This window comes from Babylonia areolata, chromosome 15 (assembly GCF_041734735.1).
Source record: "Babylonia areolata isolate BAREFJ2019XMU chromosome 15, ASM4173473v1, whole genome shotgun sequence".
NCBI classification, from domain to species: domain Eukaryota; kingdom Metazoa; phylum Mollusca; class Gastropoda; order Neogastropoda; family Buccinidae; genus Babylonia; species Babylonia areolata.
This window is the reverse complement of record NC_134890.1, coordinates 9,857,475-9,871,102: the sequence shown is the minus strand read 5'-3', so window position 1 is coordinate 9,871,102 and position 13,628 is coordinate 9,857,475. Positions and strand designations below refer to the sequence as shown.

Sequence of the window (13,628 nt, the reverse complement as noted above, 5' to 3'; positions counted from 1 at the left end):
GAGAACTGAATTGAACTGAACTGAATATTTTTTTATTTCTGTTTTCTAAAATGGGAAATAGAGTAAACAAGACAATGCTCTTTTCATCCAGCCCTCGAAGAGAGAGAGAGAGAGAGATGAAGGCAGGGAGGGGGAAAAAGGGAAAGAGAAGGAGGCGGGGGAGGGGCGGGGGGGTGGGGGGAGGACAGGGAGGGATGGGGAGAAAGGGAGAGAGAAGGGGGGATTGGGGGCGGGGGGGGGGGAGGACAGGGAGGGATGGGGAGAAAGGGAGAGAGAAGGGGAGATTGGGGCGGGGGGGGGAGGACAGGGAGGGATGGGGAGAAAGGGAGAGAGAAGGGGGGATTGGGGGCGGGGGGGGAGGACAGGGAGGGATGGGGGGAAAGGGAGAGAGAAGGGGGGATTGGGGGGGGGGAGGACAGGGAGGGATGGGGGGAAAGGGAGAGAGAAGGGGGGATTGGGGGGGGGAACAGGGAGGGATGGGGGAAAGGGAGAGAGAAGGGGGGATTGGGGTCGGGGGTGGGGGTGGGACAACAGGGAGGGGTGGGGAGAGAGGGAGAGAGAACAGGGAGGGATGGGGAGAGAGGGAGAGAGAACAGGGAGGGATGGGGAGAGAGGGAGAGAGAACAGGGAGGGATGGGGAGAAAGGGAGAGAGAAGGTTCTATGAAATGTATTTTGTTTTAATCTAAGCCTTACTTACTTCATAGCTTTTATAATCTTTAGTGTGCTTTTTCATTCGTTATGAACACACGGGATGTTTTCCATTGTCAGATAGCGGTTGATATGTTTTTTAAGGCATGTTTATAGTCAGCTATGATGTAAGGCGCTTTGAGCAGCATTGGTGCTGGATATCGCTCCATAGAAAAAACTATGTATTATTATTATTATTATTATTATTATTTAGGAGGCGGGGGAGGGGCGGGGAGGGATGGGGAGAAAGGGAGAGAGAAGGGGGGGTTGGGGGATGGGGAGAAAGGGAGAGAAGGGGGATAGGAGGGGGGAACAGGGAGGGATGGGAGAGAGAGAGAGGAGGGGAGAAGCAGAATTTGGAGGTTACAAAACGAAGTCCCAAGGCTTTTTCTCCACAAACCGGCGGTGCGAACGAACAGCGAGGCCTGGAGGTTCGTTCAGACTGTCTGGGTGCACGGAATGGGCTGCATTCAGAGAGCTGGCTCCACCACACAACGCCATTCACGGACCGTGCGGCTTCCAGCGACGATCAATAAGAACGGCTGAGGCCTAGCGCTGTTACGAACTATTCTCGTCGTGAGTGCAAACGGTTCTGTTGGTGATGTTCTCACACCACTGGGAATTTTTTGAATCGTGTGTACGACTCATTGCAGTATATAAAGGGAACATAAACGAGCAAGCTACTCTTAGACGTAATACAGCATATAGTACAATTTACACCTTGAAATCGAAAAAGAAACCTAACCAATCTACGTGTTGTATGGCTGTGTTCGGTAGCTTTGAGAAGGCCCTCGTAGTTAGCTAGGCTATACGCATCGTGACGGATGTACTTACTTACAGGTAAAAGTATATCGGTTTGTTTGTTTTTTACGTTGACCTTCAGTAAGGTATACCTCTTCATTGGATAAGTACCCTGCATAACTGTGGAGACGGATACCTCAAGCATTAAGAGGGGATGGAAATGGAGGGGAGAGAGAGGGGGGAGATGGTATGAGGCATAGACAATTGGAGAAAGAAACAGAAAAGAGAGAGAGAGAGAGAGGGGGGGGGATGAGTTAGATTGGGGGGTGATGTGTGTGTGAGGGGGTAGGGGGTCAGGCAAATAGATCAAGATGCATTTGTCCAAAAACTATGGCATGTAAAACAGTTGAGACTGAATTACTACCGTTTTGCCTTCTGTCAGTTCTTTGATTTCTTTCTTTCTTTATCTTTCTATCCATGTATCTGTCCATTCATTCATTAAATTTATTTACTTTAACTGATGTTTCCTTCGCCAATGGATCCGGTGCTGTTCATGTATTTGTGTACTTCATTGATTTAGATGTATATAATTATCCGCTTATTTGTTTATTTAGTTATTCGTTTGTTCATTTAAAAAAAAATTGTGTATTTAGTCACTTGTCATTTATTTATTCATTTGTATGTTAAGGGCGCTTATTTATTTATTCATTTATTCATTCATCTTCATCGCGTTTCCTTCGCCGTAGCATGCATGCACGTCGGAATTAACAACTGTTCGTTTCAGCCCTATTACCCCCATCACCCCCCCCCCCCCTCCATTCTCCTCCCCGAAAGAGAGAGAGAGAGGGGGGGGGGGGAAGGGGGGGGGGGAGTGAACGAGAAATGGCAGCTCCCATGAGTGACCAACTTCATTATTTGTCGACGTCGTTTCGTATTCAGTGGGTGAGCTTTTCCAAACATGGCGCTTTGTGGTTGGGAGACTTTCTTTTTGTATTGCGATACAAGTACGGGAGCGGACAGACTAGACAGTGCATGTATTTCCTGATCATACTTCGTACAGAAGTATTTTTTAAAAATATAAAAAAAGATAATAAAGAAAATGTGGGCTGGCTTGCTTTGGCGAGTTTAGTAGCGCTTCGTTTGCCAAGCATACGGATGGAATATTCGTAAGCAAGTGCATGAAACTGGCGTTAGTAGACAAAAGGGTTTTTTTGTTGTTTGTTTGTTTGTTTTGTACTAAAGTGTGTACTTTTATTCATCCATTCATTATACACCTTAAGCACATGTATTCCAGTGCATAGAACAGGGTGATTAACACACAGAGAAACACTTCAGATTAAACAATTTTCACACTGTAGGCAGTCGAATATTTCAGTACATAATTATTATTCTTAATCATGAATCAGAATATCAAACAGAACAGCGTATTCAGTGCTTGGTTTATTACAATATTGTGCATACTCTGACCTAAAGAAACTGAGCGCGCGTGTGTGTGCATGTGTGTGTGTGTGTGTGTGTGTGACCAGATCTTTGCACTGTCTTCCAAATAGTGATGTTGTGTCTGTGAGTCTTCATATGTTTGCAGTGTCTTCCACTCAGTAAAATTGTGTTGTGTGTCATCCGGTCTTTGCTCTGTGTTCCACAGTGATATATTGTGTCTCTGTGTGAGTCTTCATATGTTTGCACTGTCTTCCACACAGTGATATATTGCGGCTCTCTGTGTGAGTCTCCATATCTTCCCATTGTCTTCTTCACAGTGATATATTGTGTGTGTGTGTGTGTGTGTGTGTGTGACCAGATCTTTGCACTCTGTGTGCGTGTGACCAGATCTTTACACTGTCGTCTACACCGTGATATATATATATATATATATATATATATATAGAGAGAGAGAGAGAGAGAGAGAGAGAGAGAGAGAGAGAGAGAGAGATGTGTGTGTGTGTGTGTGTGTGTAACCAGATCTTTGCACTCTGTGTGCGTGTGACCAGATCTTTGCACTGTCGTTTACACCGTGATTATATATATATATATTGTGTGTGTGTGAGTGTGTTTCTGTGTGTGTGGGAGTGTCTATGTGTGTGTTTGTGTGTGTGTGTGAGCAGATCTTTTGCACTGTGTGTGTGTGTGTGTGTGTGTGTCACCAGATCTTTGCACTATCTTCCACACATTGATATATTGTGTTTCTCTGTGTGTGGAGTCTTCATATCTTTCCACCGTTTCCACACAAGTGATTTATATCGTGTCCTGTGTGTGTGTGTGTGTGTGTGTGTGTGTGTGTGTGTGTGGCCAGATCCCATCGTGTGCTACGCGTGTCGGGGCCCCGCGGTCAACTCGTCCTGTGCGGACCCCGTGGACCCCCGCACCAACACCCACCTGAAGGAGAAGACCTGCAACAACGGCGTGTGCCTCAAGTGGACAAAGTATGAGGAAGGTGAGTGGGGCTGTCCGGACTTGAACTCACTGTCTTGTTTTTGGTTTGTTCGTGTGTTTGTTTGTTTGTTTGTTGTTGTTGTTGTTGTTGTTCGTAGTTTGGGTGGTAGTGGTGGTGGTGGTGGTGGTGGTGGTGGTGGTGTGTGTGTGAGTGTGTTGTGTTGTGTTGGGCAGTGGGGGCAGAATGGTGTGTGTCTGTCTGTTTGTCTATGTATGTATTTGTGTATGAGAGAGAGAGAGAGAGAGAGATTCTCTCTATGTGTGTGTGTGTGTGTACGTGTGTGTCTGTGGTGTGTGTGTGTGTGTGTGTGTGTGTACGTGTGTGTCTGTGGTGTGTGTGTGTGTGTGTGTGTGTGTGTCTGTGGTGTGTGTGTGTGTGTGTGTGTGTGTGTAGGATTTGACAGTTTCGGGGAAGAGGGGCTGTGGGGGAGGTGTGTGTGTGTGTGTGTGTGTGTGTGTGTGTGTGCGTACGTGTGTGTGTGTGTGTGGAGTGTTTAGTGTTATCGTGTGTTATGTAGCGTTGTACTGTACTGAATTGCATCGTTGTATTGCGGTAGGATGTATTGCGTTGAATTCTATTGAATTATATTACATCACGTTGCGTTGTGCTGCATTCCATTCCACTGCATTGCATTGAATTGTATTGCTGCACTGTGTTACGTGGCATTGCATTGTATTGTATTGCGATACCTTCTTGCCTCAACTGCTCTTCCACGTGTACAAAGGTCGTCATAACTCGATGCCACTCACGTTTTTTCCTGCATGTGTATACTTGTTCACCTCAGCTTCTCCACTGTACTCAAAATGGAAAATACAATTCTCTTGCACACATCAACTTTCCATGAACTTAACATGCATTAGCATTCACTCGAACTTGACAGCTCAACCCAGTCTTCATATTAAACCGCTTATTATTATTTTTTATGATACTTGGAAGAACTGTTTAATTTCAAACCAATGAATTTAGAAGTGCATATCACCCCCCAACCCCAACCCTCTTTTTATTATTTTGATTTCTTATTTTTAGAATTAACTTCAGACGGGATATCCCCAGCCATTCCGTCTCACAGTATTATGCAGTATCATTATCAGCTGTTTAAACACTTAAGGCGTAAGATGAGTCCAAATTCGCCTCATAGGAGACTGCACCTGATCTGATGTATCCATTGATTCCCAAGGTGTCTCACAGGCTAAAACCGTCCAGCTACGTTTTCCTTCTCTTCGCACCACTGACTGACTGCCTAGCGATCTACAAGATTTCACCTTCCTTACCTCATTTCTTATCCTGCCCTCTTATTATGGATGTTCATTCGAGAGACAGGGCATTGACTGCTTTGGGGAAAAAGCTATGGGTGAAGCGATTGGTTTTCGTCCTTATACTTCTGTACCGTCGACCAGAGGGGAGCATATCGAAAATCCCAAAAGCTGGATGTGATTCGTCCTGGCTGATTGATTTTGCTTTTTTGAGTAGAGGGTGACACACTTATTATTATTATTATTATTATTATAAAGGTGACACACTTCTCCCATCGCTTTATGCAGAGCTGTGAAGACCTTGCCTGTAGAGAAGTCTGTACCCAGAAGTCTTGGAAATAAGCGTTTCATTGTCTGGGAGGTGCTTGCCCTTCGAAAACGACTTCATGATTGGAAAGAGGTGGAATTCAGATGGTGCGAATAAGTTGAGAACTTGATCGTCTTTGGCCTCCGTTGCCCAGCTAGGGCCGCATTCAAGAGACCATCTTGCCTGCAGATGAAGGTGTACATGCGGGCAAATCTACCACCTGAGGCAAGATAAGCTGTCTGAGGGTAAGCAATATCCGGTATTCAGGAATACAAGAACCTATCCGCGGGTCTCCAAACCCAAAGGCAAAGTTGCCGTAAGACTGCCAAGGGTAAATGCCCACGAAGCAGAGATAAACATGGCGGATCCTTTTGTAGCGTTGTTTTTGTTGAGGGAAAACAGGCGTGCTTTGCGGATAGCCCATGTTTGGCTAACTGTCTTGACAATGCTCTGAAGTGTGGTGCGGTGAGAAGTAAAAGGGCATACACAGAAGGGAATCACCGGGGTTTTAAATTGTTGACAATGGGTTAGCTGCCTGAGTGTACCGCGCGTAACCGCGTGGTTACAAAGATAACTTAACCATCACGTTAGACTGTACCCGTGGGCCCGTACCATGTCAAAGGTAACTTGCTATTAGGCAATATGAAGTTTGTCTTTATACGGCCCCAGGCTTGGTAACAAGATTCGCATCTGCCCCAGAGCGTGTTAAACGATTTTCTGTTCTGCTGACAACCTGTTACTGACATTGATATCTCGCAAGGAAGTGTTATTGCCGACAGAGTAAGCTTCGTAGGGCCGAATGCTGTTGGGGAAAATCAATGAAAACAATCCGTGCAGAATATCAGTAGGCGTGATTGGATTTGGGCGACATCTGTGGAAGTGTTCTGTTTGTGTGTCAAACAGAATGGGTCAGGATGTTGCGTTATGGTGTTTCGTGCTTTCCTCCTCCTCTTCCACCAATGCGATATCTTCATCAGACGTTTCGTCTGTTCCACTACAGTATCAGTATCAGTAGCTCAAGGAGGCGTCACTGCGTTCGGACAAATCCATATGCGCTACACCACATCTGCCAAGCAGATGCCTGACCAGCAGCGTAACCCAACGCGCTTAGTCAGGCCTTGAGAAAAAAAATTGATAAAGTAAAAAACAAAACAAAACAAAACAAAAAAGAAGTAAAAAAAACTTTTTTTTAAAGAATAAAATAAATAAATAATAAATAAATACATAAAAATACTACTACTAATAATAATAATATTTAAAAGGCGCAAAATCTTGATTAAGTCAACTGTAGGCGCGCGCACACACACACACACACACACACACACACACACACACACACACACACACACACACACACACACACACAAACTACAACACCCACCTCAGTGTAACATCTATCTGAGACACAACATCGACCTCACCCATCTGGCGCGTGGGTCAGATCGCCTCTGTTGCGTGAGATATGAAAGAAAAAAAGAGAGAGAAAAAGAAGTATGTACATAACTGCATATTCATTCTTTTAGTATTTTCGTGAAGATGGTGGCTGTGTGTACAAACCAGAATAACATAAACGATTTTAGTAGTGTAGTTTTGTTATGTTTTTTTTTTTTCTTCTCTTTCAGCATGCATTCGATAATGATGGCAATGTTTCTGTGACGGTGATGATCGATGAATGAATGTTTGGAGTCCAAATATCAATCGATTATTTGAAGGTGGTGATTATTGTGTTGATAGTGGTTACTGGTGTGTACAGGAGTCAGCTATCAGCTGATTCTTTGAGAATGGCCCTGATGATGACCTTTGTGAGGATGACTAAGGTAACGGTGTTTGTCAGATCCAGATGTTGATTCTTTGAGCTTGATGTGACCACCACCACGAGGTTGATGATGACGTTGATGATGACGACGATGACGACGTAAGCTGTTAAAAGCAGTTATGGTGATAATGATGATGATGGTTAATGATAATAATGATAAGAAGAAGAATATTAGTGCCATCGTCATTAGAAGAAGAAGGAAGAAGAAAGAAGAGGAGGAGGAGGAGGAGAAGAAGGAAAAGGAGGAGGAGGAGGAAGAATCATCATCATCATCATCATCATCATTATTATAATCATCATAATCATAATTATCAAAATAAGAATAATAATAAGCAACTCCAATCCTTTTTTTATTTTACATTTTTTTTGTTTGTTTGGTTTCCCAGGTGTGTTGCAGATGATCCGCACGTGCTCCGCGGAGCTCAACTTCCACTTGACCATGATCGACGGCGTGTGTCGCACGGAGCGCAACGGCAACGGCTACCTGTGCATGTGCGGCAAGCACCTGTGCAACGCTGCTGCCCGCTCATTGGCCGGCTCCGCCTGGGTCCTGGCCATTCTGCTGGCCGCTTACTCCGTCATCGTGCAACGACGGCTATGATTGGCTGAAATATTATGTCTATAAATATCCCTCCTCTGCCCCCCTGGATTATTGAGAGCAACATTTTGTTTGTTTGTTTGTTTTTTGTTTGTTGTTTGTTTTTTTAATAACCCAGGATTTATTTTGATTTTTCGAGACAAGACGACTGTGAGACTGGAAGAAAGAAAATGACAAAAAGTGCTTGTGGATTTCCTCAATTTTTTTTTTTTTTTTTTTTTTTTTTAAGGATCGAAAGTGAGAGAAAGAATATGGCAGTGGTTATGTTATGTGATGTTATATTATGTGGGTTATTTTCGCTGGAGTGGTGTGGAAATGATCTTGACTGGTGGGAGAAGAAGAAAAAGTTCATTGGACTCCTCTGCTCAGTTTGTTGTGGTGAGCTCGTTGCTTTTTTCTTCTTTTTTTTTCTTTTTTGTAACCGCTGCTGCAGTGACCAGTGATGAATGAAATAGATGAATGAATAAGATGATAAACAAAAAAAACAAAAACACCAAGCGTTCTCACGACGCTGTGATTGATCACTACTCGCGGATAACCCGCGGTGTCACTCACGATTAACGAACGCCGCTGCAAGAACTTTGAAAGTGTATATATATATATATATATATATATATATATATATATATATATATATATATATATATATATGAAAATCGAATGTGTGTGGTGCAGTGATGTGAAAGTGCGTGCTTCCTTTCAAGCAGTGAAATCTCTCTCTCGGCTCGTGCAGTTCCGGAGACACGTGACGCTGACGTCATTGGTGGCCACGTGATGATGTCCAACACCCACGTGACGACTAGATTTCGGTGTGTGTGCGTCATCAGTGGGCGCCAGAGACCATGTTGCTCAGTTTTGGTGTGTTTTTTTTTTTCTTTTTTTTAATATTTTTTTTTATAATTAAGCTCTTGAAGAGCGAAGACCATGACTTTGTAAAATTGCTTCTTTTTTTTTTTGCACTTCGAGAGTTTAGCAATGCCTCACAGTTGTCATGTTCTACACACTGCACCTTAAAAAAAAAAAAAAAAGACAAGAAATGAGCTGCATGAAGGATTTTCGCTTCTTTTCTTTTTTTTTTTCTTCTTCTTCTTCTTCTTCTTCTCTTGCATTGTTTTGCTTCTTTGTTGCAATCAAAAAGAGACTGATGGTGGTGATGAACCTTTTAAAAACGAAAATGTCCGTAGTGTGTAGAGTGACTAACCTGATGTGTTCATCTTGCATCGTTTTTCTTTGTTTATCTGTTTTTTGTTTTCCCTTAGGTTTATTATCTATCATTATTGTTGGATATGCTGATGCAACACCAATAATTTCTCTCCCCCACCCCCTTCCCCCACCTTCTCTTCCTTCTTCTTGCTCTTTGTCTCTCAGTGTCTGTCTCACTGTTTCTGTGGCCTCTCTGTTCCCGTCCCTCTATCTCTGTCTCTGTCTCTCTCTCTCTCTGTCTCTCTCTCTCTCTCTCTCTCTCTCTCTCTCTCTCTCTCTCTCTCTCTCTCTCTCTCTCTCTCCTTCTCATTTATGAATCGTTATTTTATTGTTAGATTTGTTGAGTTAACAATAATCTCTATCTCACACTTTGTCTGTCTGTCTGTCTGTCTGTCTGTCTGTCTCTCTCTCTCTCTCTCTCTCTCTCTCTCTCTCTCTCTCTCTCTCTCTCTCCGCCCCCAGTAGATGCAGATGAAACTGATAACCCCCACTCTCCTAGTTTCCTTTTATAGCATTATTAGAAACTTGACATGTATATAATTCTCGATTTGGAACTGATGGGTTATTCAGTTATATCTTGATCCGTTATTCAGTTACCTATTGTTAGGTTATTCAGTGATATCTTGATCTGTTGTTATAATATAGTTATCTGTGGATAGGTTATTCAGTGATAATTTTGCTCTTAGTCATATAGTATTGTGTGTTTGTGTGTGTGTGTATGTGTCCCAAATCAACCGTGTCCTCTTGTTTGGAGAGAATGAGATTAGAAAATGAGTGAATGTTTCTTCTGGTATAGACGTGTCGTAGCCTACTTGTTAAAAATATATATGCAAATTACGCGCGCGCCATCCAGTTCTATGGCTAGCCTATGAAGTGTGTGTCTTTATATCGTTAGCGGTTGTCGCCTTTTTGCGTCAATTAAAAAAAAACAAAAAAAACAAAAAGAATTAAAAAAAGAAAGAAAAATAAACTTACTTTCGTGATGACGCAACAGGTTCAACGTTTTATTGCTTTTTTTTTTTTTAATCTTTATTCATCCATCTGTCTTTTAGCTGTGTGTTATGATGCAGAGTTTTGCTATCATTGTTTCTTTCTTCGTCTCAAACGTTCTCCCAGTCTTTATTCGAACCGTCTTGTTCACTTACATTAGCTTTACGTTATGCAAAATTGTCTTCTTCTTCTTCTTCTTCTTCTTCTGCTGCTTCTTCTGCTTCCACCATCCTCGCACACCTGTTTCATGTAATAGGAGTAAATATTCATCTTTCACTTTGTTCTGCTATGTTATTTATCTGACATGTGGTAGTTTGGTCGGAGAGAGAGAGAGAGAGGGAGAGAGAGAGAGAGTTATGTGTGTCGGGGTGGTGGGGGTGGTGGCATATGCTGATGTCTAATCCCCCCCCCCCCCCTCCCGCACACTGTCTCTCTTCCTCTGTCAATCTATCTGTGTTTCCGTGTCTCCTATTTCCTCCCTTCTCACCGTTATTTATTTATTTATTTATTTATTTTTTAGCGTCTTCTCATCCTTCTTCTTCTTCTTCTTGTGCGTTTTCTGCTGCTGCTGCTTTCAAATGCTCTTCTTTATTGTGCTGAATGTTGAGAAGTCTTCGTCTTCTTCTTTTTTTATTTTAAAACAGTGTTAACTTCTTCTTCTTCTTCTTCTGCTTTCTGCTTCTTCTGACAGGTGTTATTCCTTACTACGTGCTGAGTTTTGACTGTTCCCTTTCTTTCGCTTTAAGAGATTATTTCTGTAGCGGGAGGCGCACTGGTGTGTGTGTGTGTGTGTGTGTGTGTGGCGGGGGGGCGGGGGGGGGGGGGGGTGAGGGGGGCATTGTGTGTGTGTGTGGGGGGGGGGGGGGGGGGTTTCCTTCAAATGTGTGAATGAATGTTCTTTAAATTTATATCATGGGACACGCTTAGAGCTTCTTGCTGTTTTTTTTTTTTATATTATATATATATATATATATATTTTTTTTTTTTTTTTTTTTTTTTTTTTTACACTTCTGAAATGGGTCTCTAACATTTCGCTTTGGTGGGGAAATGGGTACATTCTTTACTTCACAAGCACAGGGAGACCTTTCTTCTATGTATATTTATTCCTAAACTGGTGTTTGTGAAAAAAAAAAAAACAACTCTTCAATGCCAGATCAAAGACTGCAGAAAAAAAAAAGGGTGGTGCTTTGTTGATATGGTTTCTGCTCAATATCATGCTCCAGTCGTTCAGTATCACTGGGGTTTTTTTTTCTCAGCCGTCTTTTACTCACATATCCTGCTCTTACACAATCGCTTTCCCTGGATTTTCCAGGGGTTCTTTATTATCAAAGATATTGAAGTCAGTTCGGTTTGTCCGCAGATGCGTTATTCTGATCGATCAAAAGTTCAAGCGGAGCGCTCATTAAATTGCGAATTCTACAGTTCTGATTGATATATATATATATATATATATATATATATATATATATATATATATATATATATATTTCCACCTTGTATTTGTACGGACAGCATTGATGTTTAATATATGTTGAAATAAATTTTAAAAAATAAAAAAATAAAAATAAAAAAACCCGCGATTTTCGGATTTTTAAAAAAATCTCATTTTGTTCGAGTTTGCAGCGTAGATGGGGAGACAGTGGAGGAACAGCGTGTAGTGTCCTAGGAAACAGCCTGTCCTAAACAGCGTCTTGACAACTGAAAGGCAACACTCTTGCTGTTTTACGACAAGATCGCACTCCTTCGGTAGCCCAAATCAAAACACGCTCTTTAGTAGTAGTAGTAGTAGTAGTAGTATTCCTAGTAGTAGTAGTAGTAGTAGTATTTCTTAAAGACTTCTTTTTTTTTAATGAATTAATTTTATTTCTGAGAGTAATAGAATAAGCAAAAATGCTTTTTTTTTTTTTTTTCATTCCAGCCCTCAAATGGGGAAAATTAGGGGAGAAATGTAAACAATTAAATTGCAAATAACATCACATAAAATCAAACGAGAAAGGTAAAAAAAAACCAAATATCATAGCATCACAGAGAGAGAGAGAGAGAGAGAGAGAGAGAGAGATGTGGGTGGAAGAGACAGGCCAACATACACAGACAAACAGACCCAATTAATCAGAACAGCATACTGCAATGGTGGGTGCCTATTGGTAGAACCTTCCTCGTTATACACTGCAGTCTTAAAGACTTCTAGTTCACTGTAGGGACGTTACTTCTTTGCACAGCTTTTTGTAAGTCTTGGCAAACTGGAAAAAAGTTTGTGGTGTCTTTAGTGGAAGGAAATCCTGAATAGGAAAAAAAACAACAACAAAAAAACACTGACATAAAACCACTTCCGTTTAAAGTCTTAAAGTTACGAAGAACGACAAATAATTCGATGATTTAAAGTTGTTGGCTCGCTCTCTCTCTCTCTCTCTCTCTCTCTCTCTCTCTCTCTCTCTCTCTCTCTCTCTCTCTCTCTCTCTCTCTCTGTCAGGTAGGTGGGTAATGTTAGGTTAGGTTACTTGAGTGAGAAAAGAAGGGAAACAACTTCTTGCCATTGGCTCGTTTGCTCCTGGATAATTCTCTCTCTCTCTCTCTCTCTCTCTCTGTGTCTCTGTGTCTCTCTCTCTTTCTGTGTGTGTGTGTGTGTGTGTGTGACTCTGTATATAAATCATGAAAGAATAAGCATGGTATTATTTCTTCCCAATTTAGGTTTGTCCTTTCTTTTTTCTCGGCGTGGTGGATTGAAAAAAAAAAAAACACACACCCCATAACCCAAATTTATGTTTTTGTTTCTGTTTTGTTGTTGTTGTTGTTTTTTAAAGTTGTTTACGCTTTTCGCACTGACACGACAGGCCTAAAAAAACAAAACAAAAAAAAACCCAGAGTACAACGAACTATTTATCCTGTAAGACTTATTCAGTTCTTTGAAAGATAATCCCCTCCACTCTTTCTCCTTCCCACTAAGCCCTCCACCCCCACCCCCCTCCCCTCTCCCGTCACCCCTAAAGGCAAAAGAATACTGGTTATATCAGTTCTTATATATAGAACTTTTTTTTTTTTTTAAAGGTATTACTGTTTTTTGCATTGTTATTCTTGTTAGAATAGAATTGGCGTGAGGAAAGGCTGTGTGTATGTGTGTGTGAGAGAGAGAGAGAGAGAGAGAGAGCGTTTTATGTCTCTCTCTATGTATGTATGTATGTATGTACCTACGTATGTACGTGGCTACAAATCTCATGCAAGTGTGTATGAAAGAGATGTAAATAGGGATGAGAGTGTGTACGATAAAGAGAGACTACTTTTCATTTCAGCAAGCTGCAAGCTGGCCACTTATGACTGACGATTATCTAGCCTGTAGCCTGTGAGTCAGAACGCTGAGTTTCCGGTTCCTTGGGTACCATCAGTTCCAGTCACTTTGGCGCAGCGATCCACTTGTGTGCTGGATTATCCTGCACCTTTTGAGGAATACTGTTCGTTCGTTCGCTGCACTTGTTCGGAATGATATTATGAAATATGGCATTATTTATAGGCGTTTTCCCCCAACACATATTCACACACGCACACACGGGCGTGCGCGCGCGCGCGCACACACACACACACACACATACACACACACACACACGCA

The 13,628-nt window shown here is 42.1% G+C and overlaps 1 protein-coding gene across 4 annotated transcripts in view; it reads left to right on the top strand.

Moving 5' to 3' along the window:
* Positions 1-8,310, top strand: part of LOC143290170 (uncharacterized) — a 159,277-nt gene extending 150,967 nt beyond the window's left edge. For all 4 annotated transcript variants that reach the window (XM_076599481.1, XM_076599479.1, XM_076599478.1 and 1 more), the window contains 2 exons: positions 3,720-3,860; positions 7,623-8,310. In XM_076599481.1, coding sequence (XP_076455596.1) covers positions 3,720-3,860; positions 7,623-7,837 — 356 coding nt within the window. In that variant the 3' untranslated portion in view covers positions 7,838-8,310. The remainder of the gene's footprint in view (positions 1-3,719; positions 3,861-7,622) is intronic.
* Positions 8,311-13,628: the final 5,318 nt, after the last annotated feature.